The sequence below is a fragment of the Thunnus maccoyii genome, chromosome 9, assembly GCF_910596095.1.
Source record: "Thunnus maccoyii chromosome 9, fThuMac1.1, whole genome shotgun sequence".
NCBI classification, from domain to species: domain Eukaryota; kingdom Metazoa; phylum Chordata; class Actinopteri; order Scombriformes; family Scombridae; genus Thunnus; species Thunnus maccoyii.
Window position 1 is genome coordinate 33,763,418 of NC_056541.1, and position 18,428 is coordinate 33,781,845.

Sequence of the window (18,428 nt, forward strand, 5' to 3'; positions counted from 1 at the left end):
AAAACATCTCTACAGAGTGATCAAAATACACATTTGCATAAATATTCAACCTCTTTAATAAAACACATCTAAATAATTAGTTAAATGGAGATCAGCAGCTGTATCTGGATGCTCCAACCTGGGCTGAACCGGTACTGTGTCAAAACCTGCACCATAAAGACAAAAGAACACTCAGGGGATTGACTCAAGAACATTTCCAAGTTGCCGTACATCACTTGGAGTCCAGATAAATTAATTAAAACATGGAAAAAGTTTGTCACAGCTGTAAATCTGCCGTCCTCAAAAACTGAATTAGAGGCAAGAAGACCAGACCGACAGCAGCTGACCGAGTGATTCACCAGCTTTAAGGCAGAGTAACAAAAACATTGACTCAAGCCTGAAACTGCTGCCAAAAGTGCTTATAATACTAGAATACTTAATCAAACAAGTATTTAGTATTCTGTATTTGTAATTAATTTAGATTACATTGTAGAGATCTGTCTTCACTTTGATATTATTATTATTTGATATATTAGCATCAAATTCCCTCTTTGTGTTTCCCTGTTGAGCTGCAGGTGGAAGTATAGTAACAAAAAGAGGAACTTTGGCACTAAAAAGACTGTAACGTTGAAAGATATCTACTTGATTTGACTCATTTGGACGCTGAAGCTTCATATTAGCTTCAGATAAACTTTTAAATACATTTTTCGCACAGAAGGAGGACTGTGGATTTTGTCCCCCATCACTTCCATTGTAAGGTCATTATGAAGGAATCTTCTAATGATTACAGCAAGAAAAACAGGTTTCAATGTTCATTTGAGCTCCTGACTGTTGTTTTAAGACACACTTGAATAATCCTTTAAAGGTTCTTTGTGTTGATAAGAAAAGCCACATTAAATCTGCTTTAAATCAATGTTGTAACACAATAAAACATGAAAACTTCCCCCCAAACAACTTTTTATCGGCACATAGACAAAAAAAAAAAAAAACACACCACATGTGCAAGATCACCACAGAAACTTTTACTGAAAAACACAGAACACAGAGTATGACAAGAATATTTTTCAGACAAGGGTTTGGATTAGAAGATTTAAAGAGAAGAAAAGGCTCAACAACATCATTTAAATAGTTAACTATAGGGCTCATGGTGAATTAAATCATCACAAATAGCTTGACATACAGTAATAAGTCTAAGAATAAAATAAGAACCTATGTTTAGAAGGACAATACAATACAAAACAAAAAGAAGCAGGGTTTGTTGGTAAAGTAGCAACTCTGAACAAAAAGTGGTTTTAATGAACGATGGATTGATATGGCTTAAAACTGCTTTAAGAACCAAAATGAAATCTGCAAGTATTCCTTCCTACTAGTCAATGATCCTATAAAAATATCACTGAAATAAAAATGTTAATGTCAGTTACACAAATATTTATATTGGCTAAAAATTCTTATTGATTTTTTTTCATTATCTTACATTGTAAACTTCACATACTATCAAGTGCATTACCAGCTAGGGAGATTTTCATGAAGAGTCTTATTGTGCACTCATGATGCCTCTCTACAGATGAGCTCAGATCTCACATGGGCTTGTACAGTGTCAGCTTCTGGTCTGAACAACGAGGTTTGTTCAGGTTGTAGTCACAAACACACCGACACGAGTGCTGATGTAACTTTTAGCTTAAAGCATCACTGGAATCTGACTCCAGGTGAAGTTTGCATCGTCATATGACTCAACCGAGAGAATCAGCACAACGATTCATACACAAGTGCAAAAAGGAATTCCAGCAAAGTGGACTTAAAGGTCTTTCTGTGGGAGTACAGAGTTCCTGTTTATTGGGGGACTAGGACTTTCTTTCAATTCTAATCTTGACCTTAACATTTCATTGCTATGCTATGTCAAATAACTTCAAAAGAGTACTTTTGCAGAGTAACAAAGCCACCAGTTTGTGTAGAGTTTGCCTTTAGGGACTACAGGACCTCATCGTAGACAGGTAGGTCTTTTTCACAAGACATTTTGAAAAGCACAGTTGTAAATCATAAAATGAATGATGACTTTATAGCATTTAGCTGCTTCAGTTTCAGGGTCCTGGTATTGTGCGTGTTGACTCATTGACACACAGTCGTTAATATCATTACCTGTGCTTTCCTGCTATGGGTGTAACCCTTCATGTCCACTGGAGCATCTAAAGCAGTTTGTTCTTTAGCTGCCATTTCAAAATGATGTTTAGTAGTTTGTTTTGTATTTTACAGCATTTATGGTCAGTGTGGACAACACAGCCACATCCATGGGGACACTGGGTGTAAGGCACCTGCTGTATTAACAGGTTGGACAGCTTAACAGTACACAGCATTCATACTCACACACTCTTCAATTTATTAAAACTCACATTTGACTACATAATGCTGCTGATTGGAATTAAATTCACAGTGCATGCTAGAACTAAAGTCTAAGCAACATGAAAACTGATCACAAATGAAACAGAAAGGGTTTCTACTAACAAGGGTCTGATGAAAGTCAGTGCCGTTAGAAAAAAAGCTGAAAACTGCTACTGAAACTTGGTGCACATCAACATCAGCTCACCCTCCTATCAGAGAACTGTTAGTAACAGAAAGTGAGTGAAGCCAAATAGTTTGTGATGTCAAACAGAAAATAAAAAGGAGCTCAAACCTGCAGAAAGGACTGGAACATAACATGAGAAGCTGTCTTTATTGGTCCTTGCTGGGTACTTTTAACAGCACTGATTACCTGGTTCACTTCAGTGCACTTGTTACATAAGCTGCTGGAAGTGCTTCGCCTGGCGTTTAAGGTGCTGTCAAATGTACGAGAGCTCAAGAAAATGTTTGCGGTGCAGCGAGAAGTCTGCAATAATCCACAGGTTGATCAGTCTTCACAGCAGCTTCGAGTCACAATGCAGCTGCCTGTTGGCAGCACCAAGTGGCAGTAAGAGGTAACTACACTTTACACTTCAGAACCACAAAAATCCTCTAACATGTCAGCACACTGCACACAGCATCTGGGATTCTCTAATTGATTCTGAAGTTTTTGTTGGTATTTTTGCTGGTGGAACAGCAGGATCTGATGTGGGCTGATATCTACAGTGTCTCAGTTAGTGCAGACGGGATGCTGGAGTCCCACTGTGCTTTTATCCAAGTTGAGATGAGTGTATTTTAAACACACTATAGCAGCTTTATCTCATCTATCTTCCATAACACTTACAATGAGAATATTTCACAGCTGGCTCACCGGTTCATGATCTCTTCACCTGTTCATCGTGGTAGTTTGTGTTCTTTCGGCTCTGGGCTTCACGAGGTTGTTCGTTCAGTTTGATTGTATGGTTCAGTAAAGCTATGGTAGTCTTTGCATTGTTGTGATCTATGTCAATTAAGAAACATACGGTTTGGAAAAACCTGTGTGGTTTAATTGTTCTTTTATCAATAGAAGCGCTTGCGTCTGTTTTCCTTCCAGCGGCCGTAAACCATCAGCCCCACCACCGCCAGCACGCCCAGGCCGAGGACGGAGAAGAGGAAGGTGAAGAAGAACTGGACTCCGCTCATCCCCTCCTCCTGGACTTCCACTGCAAAGTAAAAAGGATGACAGATGGATTATCAATCAGTAGACAGTTCACTTTACATCCAACACATTTAAGAAGAGGAATTTCTTGTACTCCTTCAAAAATGTGATAATTAAATTCAGTTCTTTAGCTCTAAACTGCCTTCAGCTGATCAAACCTGGTTCTGTGCAAGATAAACTGTCTATTTCCTGAGTTCCAAAAACTGAATGATTGAAGAGTTTCTCCACTAAAAACACTGTTGAGGCTGGTTTATAGACTCCACAGATACATACTTGGATTCTGAAACACCTTTCCAACATTGGGTTGGGGCGGGGGGGCTGTTATCCCCGCATTTAAATCATTTTGCAACATTCTGAGTTTTATTCAGTTGAATTTTTTTTAATTAAAGACATTTTAAAGGATCAGGCTGTGATTTTCTGTATTTTTATTACTGTCAACAAATCTCATGTTTGGAGCCAAAACCAACAGTGAACTGATCCGAAGCCTGATATATCTGATTCCTCTGTGCTACGTATCACAACCTCTTGGAGGTTTACGGGACAGAGGACAGAGGAGCTGCTTCTACCTTGGAACTGTTCCATGTTGTCAACACTGGGGATGAGGACCTCCTCCTCCTGCTCCTGCTCCTCCTCTGGACTCTTCTCTACTTTCAGCTGGTACAACTTCATGGAGATGATGTCATGGTTATCTGGAGCAACAAGCACAAGTCAGTAATTAACACTTCATATAGAATTCATGCAAACCTCTCCTGTCCAATCAGCATTTCTTCTATCATTTCACTTCCAGGTTTCATACCTGACAGGTCTCCGGTGGCGGACGAGGCACCTAAGAAGTAGCCTGTAGGCAGCCGCAGTCCTGTGATGTCAGCGCAGTCTTTCCAATCCTGCTTACCGTCTACATTCACCATGAGCTACAGAGCAGAGGAGGGGTCTGTGTCAATCACTGATGAGGGATAAACAGGCCATAACTAGACTTCAAACATGGCACAGGCAGAACTAAACCAGGCTGGGAGAAAAAAAACTTAACGTGTGTGTATTTGAGGACACTAGTTTTATTTTTGTCACTCACATAAAATCAATACTGTTGTTGCTCTTCAGAACTTCCACCAACTAATGTTAGAGTCATAGCCACTGTAGCTAGAGGCTAAACAGACAAAGAATGTGGTTGTTCTGCCTCCGTTTGACCAGTTGGGACTAATCTTAATTTAAAAACTACATTAGTGAAGGTATTAATGATAATAATAGAAACTGTGGCGCTGTTGTTACCATCAGTATACTTACATGTTACGTCCTGTGCGATGGCGACTTTCCAGCACTGTCACTGATAAAGTTAGCAAACTGCTAAACCCAGCAACTCAGTGTTTTTCCATTTTGCTTAAAAATGACTGATATGATTAATCAATGATCAAACTATCTGATATCTATCAGAATCATTTACTGTTGAATTGTTCAGGCCTTTTGCTACAAACTTCATAGTTGAGATGAACTGCATCGTCTTTGGACCCACTTAAAATGTCATTTTCTGACATGACTGTAATACTTTAAGAGATAAACTGCATCGATCCCTCCTTAATCAGAGAGTTTCATACCGTCAGTCTGTTTTTGGAGTATCTGACCAGGAGAAACGTGTCGTAGATCGCGTTGCGTGCCATGGCCGTGCAGCCTCCGAGTTCAGTGAGTCGTCCGTCGTGATCGTGGTCATATGACAGAGTTCCGTTCCCCAGCATCACCGACACATACGGGAAAGCCCTCTGTGGAGGAGGAGGAGACGGAGTTAGCCCAACACATGACACGCTCTGACCGCAGAGCCTCTGATACACACCGTCATGCTGCATGTTTCAGTTGTCGCATCATAATGACACCAAACAGAACCGATGACTCAAAACGGATGCATGTAATGATGATGATGTGGGACGGTGAACGTTTTGAGACGGATGGACGGACATTCAGTCGCTCAGCTCATGGAATAAACAATAGTTTCTGATGCTACCTGAGTCCCAGGTTGCCTCTTCTGCACATTCAAAAGGGAGGCAGGAAAAGAAATATGACACATTTTGGACATCAGTACAATTAATGTAAACAAGGAGTCTTTTAAATTGTGCGTCATATAGTCAGATTTGGCTGGATTGCTTTTTATAATCAAGCAGAAGGATGATATTATCCCAGCACAAACGTATACATCTGCTATTGCTGCTTGTTTATCTTCTTCTATGAATTCAAACATGGACAGGAAGCTGCAGGTTTTACAGGAAATAGAGTCTCCTTGTAAAGAAACACTAGCAGAAGCTGCTAAATGTCACTCACATCATGGTTCTTGTCAGCGTTGGGGTAAGTGTCCACAAATATTCCCAGTCCAACGAAGTGGTTCATGTTGCCAAACACGGGACCTGCAGAGAAACAGTGAGGTAGTTCAGGAACCTGTTTGACCAAATGTGCAACATGACATCATTTCCTCTCGCGTTATTGTTGACGTTTAACTAATCGAAAGAAACATCATACTTACGACTTATCATATGATATATGGACATGACCTTGATCGTTTTTGCTGACCTCCATATTGCCCATAGTGTTTACACATGTGTTTGTTTACATAAGAATGTCACAAAGTGCACAGCGAGTGTGATAGTGAGAGTATGAAGCTGGCAGTGTAGCTGTGAACGTGGCGGTGAATAAATGCTACAACTCCTCAAGATCCTGCTGAATAAAGTAAAGCAGGTTAGCCCTGAAGTTAGCGACGATGGGTTAGCCTAACCTGACGAGGCTCACTTAAGGTGGACTGACCTTTAAGGTGGACCAGCTGTTCTCATTTTAGTGACAATCTCAGCTGCTCCTGAACAGATGTGCAGCTGCTGTAGCGTTCTACATTTGTTTTTGTTTGCTTTTTTAAGACAAACAGAAAACGACTTATGTGTACATGAACTATTTAACTCATAAAATCCCTTTTTTGTGAGCATCTAACAAATAAAAATGGCTCCTGACATTTTCTAGTAAAACCAAAACTCTCCCAAAAACTCTTCATTTCTGCCAGTGAACACCATACCTGCTGGGGGCTGCAGGTATGGTGTCAGTAAATACGGTGAAGCTGGGAGTCCTGGCACCTGTGCAACTGTGGCATTAAATGGTCTTAAAATGACAATAATATCAGTGATCGCAATTAATTCTTGGACAATAAACCGTCATGCGAGAGGAGTGTAGGACACACGTTCATCAGCAGCTAGCAAGCAGTGGCACTATTTGTGATCTGTTTGTGATCTGTTTGTGATCTGTTCGTGATCTGTGTGCAAGTTGCTTTTTGCGAAACGGACCCCTGAGTATTTCTCCCGACAGTCTCACAACAAACAGCACAGATGGTTCCAGCGAAGTTTCACCACAAATGTGAAGAAACAATCTTAAGCTCCAGTCAGACAGGATTAATTCTTCCCTTATAATTAAAAAATAAATAAATAAAAATGAATAAATAATAATAGTAAACGTTCCAAACGGCATTTTTAGCCACTGGCAAATTACAGAAGCTGGTTCTGTAATAGACAATAATATACTGGGAAAACCATGTGACCTTCATCACAGGCAGGCTTAGTGTTATTTTAAACATTAGTACTACTTACCAGTAATTATTACTGAAGTAACACTGACAGTTGCAAACTACTTAAATGTGCTTTAACTGTAAGACATCATATGCAAATCAGTTCAGTAGGCTTGGGCAGTATCTATTTTTTCATACCATCCTGACTGGGGAATACGTTATATGACAGTATTTGTATTAAACTTGTTTTTTTTTTCTAAAAACATAAAAGCTGAGCTGCTGCTGATAGAATTCATTGTAGCATGAATGACACTGTCTAGCCAACAATGCTGTGTGTCTAATATGCAATTAGCTTGCTGGGTTTAAATACTTATGGAATAATGAATAAATAGGAAATAAATGCCTTCCTTCCGTGGATACTTGCAGGAGGAACCAATAACACTTGTTGCTGCAGCAGATACAGCCAGCAGTGGGCTGAACGGAAATGAAACGCAGGAGGTGTTACCCTCTTTAGCCACAACTTTCTTGAGACAAATAGTGCACGCAGCTTCGTCCGTGGCGGCTGGCTCACCTTTACCGTCAAGACTGAACCCAAAACATTCCCTACTTTGAGGACTTCTAACTACCCTGGTATGCTGTAACACCTTGATACCACCCAAACCTACAGTTCAACTGTCCAAAGGCAGAGCAGAAAAGACACATGACAGTGATGAGCTCGCGGGCTCTTGCTCTCCTAATGTTTATCTTTACATTTTCCTTCATTGTAAGAGTTGACTGATGTTAACATGCGGTCTATCAGGTTTGAAAAATCCTTGTCTACTTCTTCAGTTGTCTCACTGTGCACTGAGCTGATGAAACTCAGTAACAGCAAAACTAAAAGATATACTTTTAAAATACACAGTTCTTTCTAGATTAGACATTAATTACAGGAGGACTGGCAGGTTTGCTGCAATTAGGTAATTGCAATTATTAATGGGGTGGGGGTTAAAAATGACAAACATAAGCACTCCAGATGGGATCACAACTCCTGACCAGCGCAGGTAATATTGAAATCACCTCATGTCCTAAGCACTAAGCACTAAGATAAAAAAAAAACTCTTAATAACAGGTAATAGTGAATATATATATCTGTAGAGTGATCCAGTCTCTACCTACCATTCTGCATGCGATCTTTAGTTAACCAGATGGCGAGACCGTCCCCATTCAAATTCTTCTTTCCCTGGCCGTGGATTTTAAAGTGCACCTTGAGCTCCCAATCTCGCAGGTAGAGAGGCTAAACAGCAACAGAAATCAGGACAAGCAGGTTATTCTCGTGCTGTGCTATGTGTGGTATGTGTTCGACAAATGCACTGAGTAACAAACTTTTTTTGAAACATTTGCCTAATGTTGTAGCGTCAGTAAACATGTAATGGTGCAATAGGGACATCCGGTGATGATGCAAGAGTCCCGGTCGACTAACAGTGGACAACGGAGCATGTGTGGAGTTTGTTGCAGTACACTTACAATGCGACTCCATACTGCTCCCTGTCTGCTCTGCAGGTCTGGGGTCAGTCTCACATGGTCAGGTGTGACAATGGCAGTGCCCATCAGATCCCACTGTGAAGAACTAGAGAAACCCAACCCTGCAAAATGATGATACACACGTTAACTACAGTATTCACACATGTACAGTCTGCCTTCTGGGGACTCAGAATGCACTGCTTGTTGTCCAAACTGCCTTCAGAAGCTGTAAATCTTTCTCTTTACTGTGTTGCTCATCAGCAAAATAAGCACCAACCAACACAAACGGAGAGCTTTGTTTCACAATGAGATTCTAGTAAATTCGGCATACAGGTGACCTATCAGTAGCACGTTATTAAAATGAAATCACAACATTTGTTTATAATTGCCTCTAACAACTTGGCGGATGATGGCGGTTTTAGTGTAATTAACGCTAACACTAATTGGTTTAGCAGGTGTATAAGGAGCACTATACTATACTATTTATGTACTATGTTAACCTGATATGCTCCCACCAGAGCTGCACTTGTCGGAGTAAACACTGAGAGGAGACAGGTAACGTTAGTAGTAGCCTTAAATAACATGATTGACTGTCATTCATGGTGGGATATCATTTCCCGTATTGTGACATTAGCTAACTTAACGTTGGGATGTGTAAGTGCCCGAGGGGCACAAAGTTCCTCTTAGTTAATTATTATCCTAAGCACCTAATACAGAATTATATATTCAACAATTGCTAAATTGAACGAAATGCTCGTTTACAGTAGGAATAATTGCTGCTGTTGGTTAATTTCAACTTAGTTTAGCTCGGTCGGGTTAATGTAGCTGACAGTAAACTCACCACGATAAGGCTTTGCCAGAGAATATTCCCGCTTCATAAACTCCTCCATAAAGTCCTGGTCGTCTGCTAACGACTGGCCCATTAAAACACAAGCGACAGTAAACAGACATGCTAATTTACGGATGTTTTTAAATTGACACATTGGATATAAAGACGAGAAACTTCTCAATCGATCCGGATTTGAGTTGGAAACAGCGGCAACCATCTTCAACCCTCCCACTCCATGGATGTAGTCCCACTCAGAGGCGACAAGGAGAAACTACAGCTTCCGGTTTCAACCCTTCTTCTTCTGTTTAATGCCAGCGTGGAAGGCGCTTGTTGCCACCCGTTGTAGTGGAGTGTGTAAAATCATGACTTCATGAGGAGTTTATATTAGTCTGGTTTCCTTTAAACGACATTGTACCTCCCCATGGGAGGGATGGTGACATTTCAGGATCACTGAAACTCATTCTGACTTCTTGGTTGTCAAATTTAAAGATTTTCCTCTAAAATGAGACCAACGTTTTGACTGTAATCTAAAGGGTTGAAAACGGTAACCTTCTTGTTTTGGGTACATTATATACGGGTTTGTGCGCAAAAATGGGGTGCCTGGTAGGAGATTAATCATGGATGTATTAACAGAACTGGATACAGGAAGAGTGCCAGGTTTTGAAGCCAATTGGACATGGCGGCCAAACCGTGTAATTACAACGTCACGTGATGCACACTGGCGTAAAAAGACTTTTTCCCATAGACTTACATTGTGAAAGAGACGTCTGTAAATCAGCGGATAAATATTTCTGAGCGTCACAACCCCCGCGAAATGACTCGTCTCACTATCAGAATTAAATCCGTTCGGTCCGATCACATTTCAAAAGCCTAGAAGAGCCACATGATTTAATTGTTTTATCCCCATTCAAGTTAGCCGGAGGGCTAAACCGGAAGTAGCCGACTCGGCCAGCGAAAGCCGCTAGTGCGCATGCTCTATGGGCCGCACAATGCGGAAGATCTGGATATTTTCACACCGGGAAGTCGATTTTTTTTTTGGCTTCATGCGCCACTGAGCAACTTTCATAAGGATGAACGGGACCCCGCCTCCGACGCTGTATCCAGTTCTCTTTATACATCCATGAGATTAATACTCCATCCTCTTCCAGCTTCTATCTCCCCAACCTGAAATCTGTCTCTTTCAACATACGTATTACATCCTAACAGTACATACTCAACATTTTCTTTGCAGGTACAAACCTCACATTTATCAGCTTCTGCCTGATGTGTTGCATTAAGTTGTTGTAAGATATAAAAAATACTCTATTTGGAATAATAAGATGTGTCTAACATGTTTTTTCCTGAAAAAAAAACTCTAATTGCCGAATTAAACACCTAAAAATTCCATCTGTTCCTTCTCCCTCAATGAAAAATCCAGAATCTATGAATATGCAAATATTGTTCATTTCAAAAGTTTAACAGCGGGATACAAGATGTTTACACCTTCACTGTAAAGTCCATTTTCAGTGTGAGTGCACCGGATGCTTCAAGTTTGCACATCACAATTGTGTAAGTTGCAGACAATTAGCCTCCAAACTAGTTGTGATGTCACAAATCATCCCCCAATCAACCCCTTAAACTCATCCAAAGATTTTGTTATTCCATGACATATTGATTATTAGTATATTCATTTAGTTTAAATTCTGTAAATATATTTAAATAACTATAATAGTGTTCTTTATGTAGCCTATTCTTGGTCTATGTAGGCTAACCAATATTTCTCTGTTGTACTGTTCTCTAAAATTTCACTTATTCACTTATGGTGTAAATGCAAACAGAGAGAGAAGAGTTTGATTCTTGTCATTTGAAAAGTTTATTCAAACAGTACAACAAGACTGGAGCCGCTGATCCATGTAGGAGATAAGGAGCCACAAGGTATGAGAACAGTCCACCATCTTTACAGTATAAAGAAAGATCCCTGTTTGCAGACCATCATATTTGATAATGCCATCAAGGATTATGTAAATCTATCCTTTAAAAATATATAAAAACACCCTGAGTCAGCTGGTAGAAAAAAGCTCCATCTTTTGGTCTTAATGATGGGATGGATGACTTCCATCTCTGTTAAATTGCAAGTCTCCCCTCCAAGCTGCTCACGTCCAATGTAAAACGCTTTGCAACTGGCTGGAGAGACATTTGCAGAATAACCTTTGATAGAGAAGAAAAGGTAAAGTCATACAAGTTTGAACCAAGAGGGTAAATCATCTATAATACCGAAAATAATTCAAAGGCACAACAATCTACCTCTTACTGCATCTCCAATTATTTCTATTTTAGTCATTTTCCTATAAATCATTGGAACCACAATTACCATAATTTTGAACATATCTACAAGCAGAAGTTGTAGAGCTCTAAGTTGGACATACTAGTGTTTAAGAAATACATTTTTTTGCAAAGTGTATATATATGTCTCACCAATAAAATTCCTTTTCACAGCTAACAACTATATGAATATAAGATGTACAGAGGATTATGATTTTATTCTCTTTGTTTTGTTTATTTCTTTGACGAGTATTCTGATCATACAGGTATCTAATTTTGAATATCTGAAACCAGGTCTTATCAGCTTGTTCAAACAAATCTAACACCAACACAGCGCAGAGTCGACACAGGCTGAGGTGAAGAGCAAACAGGAGATTACTGCTTCGTAATATTTGGTACAACTTGTCTTTTAAAGCAACAATTTCTCTCTTTTTTTTTTTAGTCTCGTGATGAAGTACAAGCTGTAAGCACAACATTATCAAATTATCACATTTCAAACTTGATAAGACATCCAGCAGACATTCGTTTGGAGTCATATCTCTGGCCGTCTGATGAATGTAAGTCCATTTTCATTCTCCTACTAACTATCTGTCCCTTTAGCTGCTAAATACTCCACTTTGTTCACCAGCTGGTCACCACTGTTGGGGAAGCTACGTTGAAATGATATCTAAAGCTATAGGCTAGTCCTCATTGAAAAAAACATAACATAACAAAAATGCTATTTTATATTCAGGTGTTACAATATTAAGCAATATCATAAACAATCATATTATTATTAATAATAACAACACCGGTAAGTAATCAATGCTCTTTCGCCCTGAAAAAAGCTGCCTGCAGCTGCTGGAAACGAGGTTGATGAGAGCAGAGAGAGTCATCACAACAGAAAACACCAGAACGAGCTGAAAGACCCTAAAAAGCTCCACAGAGCTGCTGACAGGAACTGCAAAGAATTCTCTGTGGTTTTGTCATTACGAGTGACCCCTTTCACATCATGCATAGTATTTTTTTTCCATTGTTAATGTAAAAGTACTGACTAGAGCAGCTTAAAGGTGAAAGGTCATATACTGTATATATCATATATACGGGAGATTATTACAGAACTACTGTGTGGATCTGATGGATGAGTTGGAGAGTGATGGATTAGAGGTTATCAAACAACAGATACCACTGGCATTTGGAGAGATGATAGTCATTTTATGGCTTACACTTCCCAAACCTGCATTTTTTTCATGATTTACCTCATTGCAAAACACATTTAATGAAGGCGCCTGGAGCAACAGTGAATAACATTTGACTCAGCTCTTTGTCGAGTCTGCTTGCTTGCTCACTCGGCCTTGTTGAGTCTCATAAAAGAATGGTGCGTGGTTCGATTAATGGACAGAGCCAAGTATTGACATTTAATGGTGGACGCCAGGCTTGTGTCAAGATCCTGGGAGGAATTACAGTAATGCGGTCGACTTTAGGGTGATGCTATTGCTCCTCAGAGACAGACAAAGAGACAAAGTGGGAATAAGAGAGCAAACATGACGGTGTTTATGATCCAGCGGTGACTCGGGGCCCTTAGTATTTCCTGTATATGCCCCCTGGGAAGATATATTATTCACTTGCATTGTAGAACTGCAGCTGAACCTTGAAACCTGAAACACCAGTGTCTGGCACCTCTCTGACACCCACGCATCACCATTTGTGTATCCTGTAATCTGCGGCAGAGACCACTACATACTGGTGGGACTGTCTGTGGGGCCATGAACTGTGCCTCAGCTTATTGAGTGGAGAGGATCGCAGGGCATGCTGCGTGCAGTTGCCACCCGCTGTGGCAGACTTGCACCATAATCCATGTTTGCAAGGTCAGGAGATATTATAATATCCGCTGGCCACAGTCAGATTCACTGCTCATCTTTATTGAAGCCATCCACACCTGTTCTAATGTAAACAATTGGGAGTGAATGATTCCCTAGGGAGGAGAAGGCATCACTTTTACAGGAACACACGCTCTGAGCTCTCAGCAATGCAGCCTGTGTGTGTTGTGCAGGATTAGAAATGAAGAAATAATACACATAGCTACATAATATTAGGTCACTACATAGATAGGCTACAACAGTTGTTCATGTGTTTGTCTATGTGTCATGGTGATAGAAACGATGTGTGGGAAAAGCATAGAAATGCACTCAGGCCCCGCACTTTCACGGGCCCTGAAGGCTCCAGGTTTGCTGTGTGTCAACTGGTTTGTGCTCATTTATTTGTTTGGGAATATGTACCACTGAAGCTGTATCAACTGACAGTAAGAACACTAAGGTAGGTCCTTTTTTATAAGCTGATCTTGATTTGTCTTGAGGTAAGACCTTTATTATTTTCACTTTTATGTTTCCATTATCACTAAAATTTGTGTTCTATCAAACTACCGTACAGCAAATCTGGGGCCAGGGAGTATTCCAGTATTGAAAACTGTACACATTGCACAGAGAATATGAGGAAACAGGATCTGAAAGTAAACTGAAATTAAAAAATCAACAAACCAAATCAAAGGAAAAACTGGTACAGGTCTGAATGCTGGACCCCTACAGTGAGGGGGTCTGGGGGCTCTGTTATGCTGTGGGGGGCATTTTGCTGGCATGGTTTGGGTCCACTTGTCCCCTTAGAGGGAAGGGTCACTGCAAATCAATACAAAGTTGTTCTGAGTGATCACCTTTATCCTATGATGAAACATTTCTAACCTGATGGGAGTGGTCTCTTCCAGGATGACAAGGCTCCAATTCACAGGGCACGAAGGGTCATTGAATGGTTTGATGAGTATGAAAATGATGTGAATCATATGCAATGGTCTTCACAGTCACCAGATCTCAACCCAGGTGAACACCTATGGGAGATTTTGGATTGATGCGTTAGACAGCGCTCTCCACCACTATCATCAAAACGCCAATTGAGGGAATATCTTTTTGAAGAATGGTGGTGAAACAAACCTGCAAATGTCACTTCAGTCCTGTCAGAAACTGGTTTGCTTCTGGTCTGTCCATGACTTGTAGCTTACTGTGTCTCTTGTTCCATATTGACATTATTTTTGACTGCAAAAAGAGATGATCAAATGTGATTTCAGTTAGACATTAATAAGGGCCCATCAACACATCCTTTATCCCAGGGCTCCCTAGCCAGGCACAAGAGCTTGATAGCATGTCACAAGTGGGTTAACAGGGCAGACAGGTGGAGGACCAAAATGTAGACTCTACAGATGTGTTGGAGACATTTCCTCCAAACAGCTGTGCCAAAGAGCTCACCATTAAATATCACCTCAGTTACCTCTGAAAATTAGTCCAGTCTTTGCTGGAATGCAGAAGAGAGAGAGAAATCTGTATGCAGCATCTCTCACTCTGACTGTAAGCTGTTTTATGCACAGCTGAGTTGGCTTTTAGGCTTGTTGACATGAACAGTTATTATCACTGTAGGTGAAGGGAGTGAAACAGGCACAGGTGCCAGCTCTGAGGCTGCTGAGTGGTTGTCCAGGAAGTTCTAAATGACGAGCATGATTTAATCAAAGATCAAAGATGAAATAGCATCCTCGTGGCCTTTGTAGGATATCAGTCTGTCTGTCATAATTATTTAATAAGTTCATCACCTCATGTAAAAGGAACCCTGTGCAGGAGAGAGAGAGACAGCTGTGTGCTCCACACCCTCTTGAGTAAACTCTGATTTTGTGCACAGCAGATCTGAAGTTGAAGTGTATAATCAAAATTTAAAATGTCTTGGTAACTGTGTGTGTGTGTTCAGATCACTCATGGTCTGAGGAAAACATGCATTAATGAACTTGTGACATGTTCCAAACTGTGAACAACAACGGTCGACATGGTTTCATTTAAATGAATTGAAAACTTATATTCATTACAGAACAAGTTGGACATGTGTGATGCTAAATTATTGCCTGTTGTAGGCTGACTATTTTTTTTTCCCTAACCCAATAATATTCATTCAAAATATGCCTCTGTCATTGTTGGATTAACTCTACCTGTATGAGTTTACATACAGGTTTACATTGAAGAATCTAATTTTAAATATAAAATATACTTTTATAGCTCATTAGTATGATGTATTTCTAAACTACCTGGAGCACATTTAAAACATTGTTTATATGTAAATGCTTCAAGAATTTCACCTTCTTAAATGAAAAAATCTTCACCGTTACTTTTTAATCTTAAATACATTTCAACTAATCCTACTACTAATCCCACAGAATTTTCAGTTAGTGGAACTTGCTCTAAAAATATATAAATAAAATATTTGTGTCTGATATATATATATATATATATATATCCGGGGATATATCCAAAAAAGTTTGATTACCCACAGACTTACATATAAATAAAAATAAAGATTTTCTGTACAATGACTTAAAATAGAAAATGACCTCCTTGATTGAATAGTACCAAAAAGGCCTGATGGAAATTCTTTAAGATCCCCACCAGACATGAAAATACTCTGCTTTGACTAATAATTTGTGTCTGATATTTTTTCCACAAAAAAGGTTCAATTATCAAGTTAGAAATTCTTAAAATGACATTTTCTCCTTTATCAAAAAAGAATTAAAATTTTGAATATTTCTGAATATACAAATATTGTTCATTTCTAAAGTTTAGCTGCTAAGACACAAGATGTCTCTTACTTCCCTGAATAGTCCATTCTCAGTCTGTGTGAACTTCATCGGCTTCCAAACTGCTTCTAGTTACACGTCTTAAACTCAGATTTAAAGTGAGCAACAGAGAAACTTTCCTCCTTCAGCAGATGAATGTAAAAACAAACTCTGCACATACATCATTCTGCACAGTCAAGCAAAAAAAATCCAACAAGAAAAACACATTTCTGAGGAGACTTGAGGGAGCCTGTGAGATGTGTTTTTAGTAACTGAGCCTTGAGTTTAGAATATTTCATTACAGATATTTGTTTCCATGCTTAAGTGAATGTGTGATGATGCGTTCACTCTGTTTAAGTGTTCTACAACCTCCCATAGGCCATTAAGTAGAATGCAGCCTGTTCCTGTTATTCTGGATGTTTGCATTCTTATTGGTTGTTTTGAGTCACATTATTGTTAATCACAGGATCAGTTCAGAGGTTAAGCAGCTTTTTCTTGTTCAGCAAGCCAGAGAACAGCATGGTTTAAGACCTCTCTTTTGTGCCTGTGTAAGCCTCGGAGGAGCTTTGTTAGTAGATTAGTTCATCTATCTTATATCCAGATGCTTATCTGCATATTTCATTGTAATAATATTTATTTACATTATGTCATAGCCACTTTTACATTGGTTTATTTACAGTTTCACACTACTACAAGCAACTTGACCACATGGAAACACTGTATCTTCAATAAATGGACGTACAAGTGCACGTTGACATCTCACTTTATGCTCCTTGGTCATTGAAGCTATCTAGTGCTACTTCGGTCGAGTTAGAGTGTTCAGCTATCTGGTGATGCATTCAGGTGCCAGAACAGAATATATTCAAATTATATTCAGTTTTGTTTGTGGAATTTAAAATTTGTTTCAAATAACGTTATGCATCAAAACTTTAAGACCAAAATATGTGCTATTGTGGCATCAAATACCTTCAAATTGATTCAATTTGAATGACTGATTGAATGATTATTGATGAACAAGAGAAGTACTCTTCATTAGCAGCTCCAGTTGTGCCAGCCTGATGTCCCCATAAAGCTACAAGATGGACGCTACTCCACTCACAGAAGAACAGCAGGCAGCTCCAACAGCAGATGAGAGCTTTGTTATCAGGTCTGTAGCTGTTGGCTCCAGCTCAAGCATAAATACGTCTTCTGTTAGTTTAGCTGCCACTAAAGCATGGGCTAAAGTGTTAGCTGCACATGCCTGCACAACCTTCGTTCAGAAAGAAAATAAAAATATTATTATTATTTAAAAAGCTTGGATGGATGCTGCCCTCGCTACACTAAAGCTAAATAAAGAGATTGCAGCAGCAGTAGTGGAGGCTGAAGGTCCCAAGTCTACAGCAGCAGAATTGGAGAAAGGTTCCAGAGCCTCAAACATGGGATCTTTTCCACCTCAGTCTCCACAAGAAAGAACCAGCGAGTCCACTGAGTGTCATTCCAAAGCAGCCTCTGAGCTCAGTGACCCACTACAGGAGCTAGTATCAGCACAGCATGAGGGGAACTTACCTGGGCTGGCTTGCCCAGACACCACTAGAGGCCTGAACCCCATAGTGGAGAAGTTACCATTCGGTCTCCAAGACAAATGGATCTCTCATGGGAATAATTACAAGGCACACTACAAGGTGCAAAGTTGGATCCTGTCCTTGATGGTAACAGACTCAACTCTCACAGCAGAGGAGAAACACCCTCTCATCATCCCTGGTGGCAGCCACATCAGTGCTCTGCTCATCAACTACCATGAGAGAGTCAAGCACAGAAGCCAGGTCTTCACAGAGGGAACTATTTGTGCAGATGGCGTCTGGAAGGTTGGAGCCAAGAGATGCATCATGGGACATTTGCACAAGTGTGTGACGTGTGGCAAGCTCTGAGGTGAGACAGCCGAGCAAAAGATGGCTGACCTCCCTGCAGATCGGGTAAGCACAGAGCTGCCCTTCACCAATGTAGGCATCGATGTATTTGGCCCTTGGAGTATCTCTACTCAATGCACCAGTTGAGGTGCTGCCAACAGCAAGAGGTGGGCAGTGATCTTCACCTGCCTCAGCATATGTGCTGTTGATATAGAGCTCAT

The 18,428-nt window shown here is 40.1% G+C and overlaps 1 protein-coding gene across 1 annotated transcript; it reads right to left on the minus strand.

Moving 5' to 3' along the window:
- Positions 1-979: 979 nt before the first annotated feature.
- Positions 980-10,038, minus strand: LOC121903296 (VIP36-like protein). Its single transcript, XM_042420181.1, has 8 exons — positions 9,415-10,038; positions 8,577-8,695; positions 8,229-8,346; positions 5,855-5,937; positions 5,140-5,301; positions 4,347-4,461; positions 4,117-4,239; positions 980-3,554 (listed from the first exon to the last, which is right to left on the minus strand). The coding sequence occupies exons 1-8, from the start codon at positions 9,617-9,619 to the stop codon at positions 3,412-3,414; spliced, it is 1,068 nt and encodes a 355-aa protein (XP_042276115.1). The 5' UTR covers positions 9,620-10,038; the 3' UTR covers positions 980-3,411.
- Between the last annotated feature and the right edge of the window lie 8,390 nt (positions 10,039-18,428).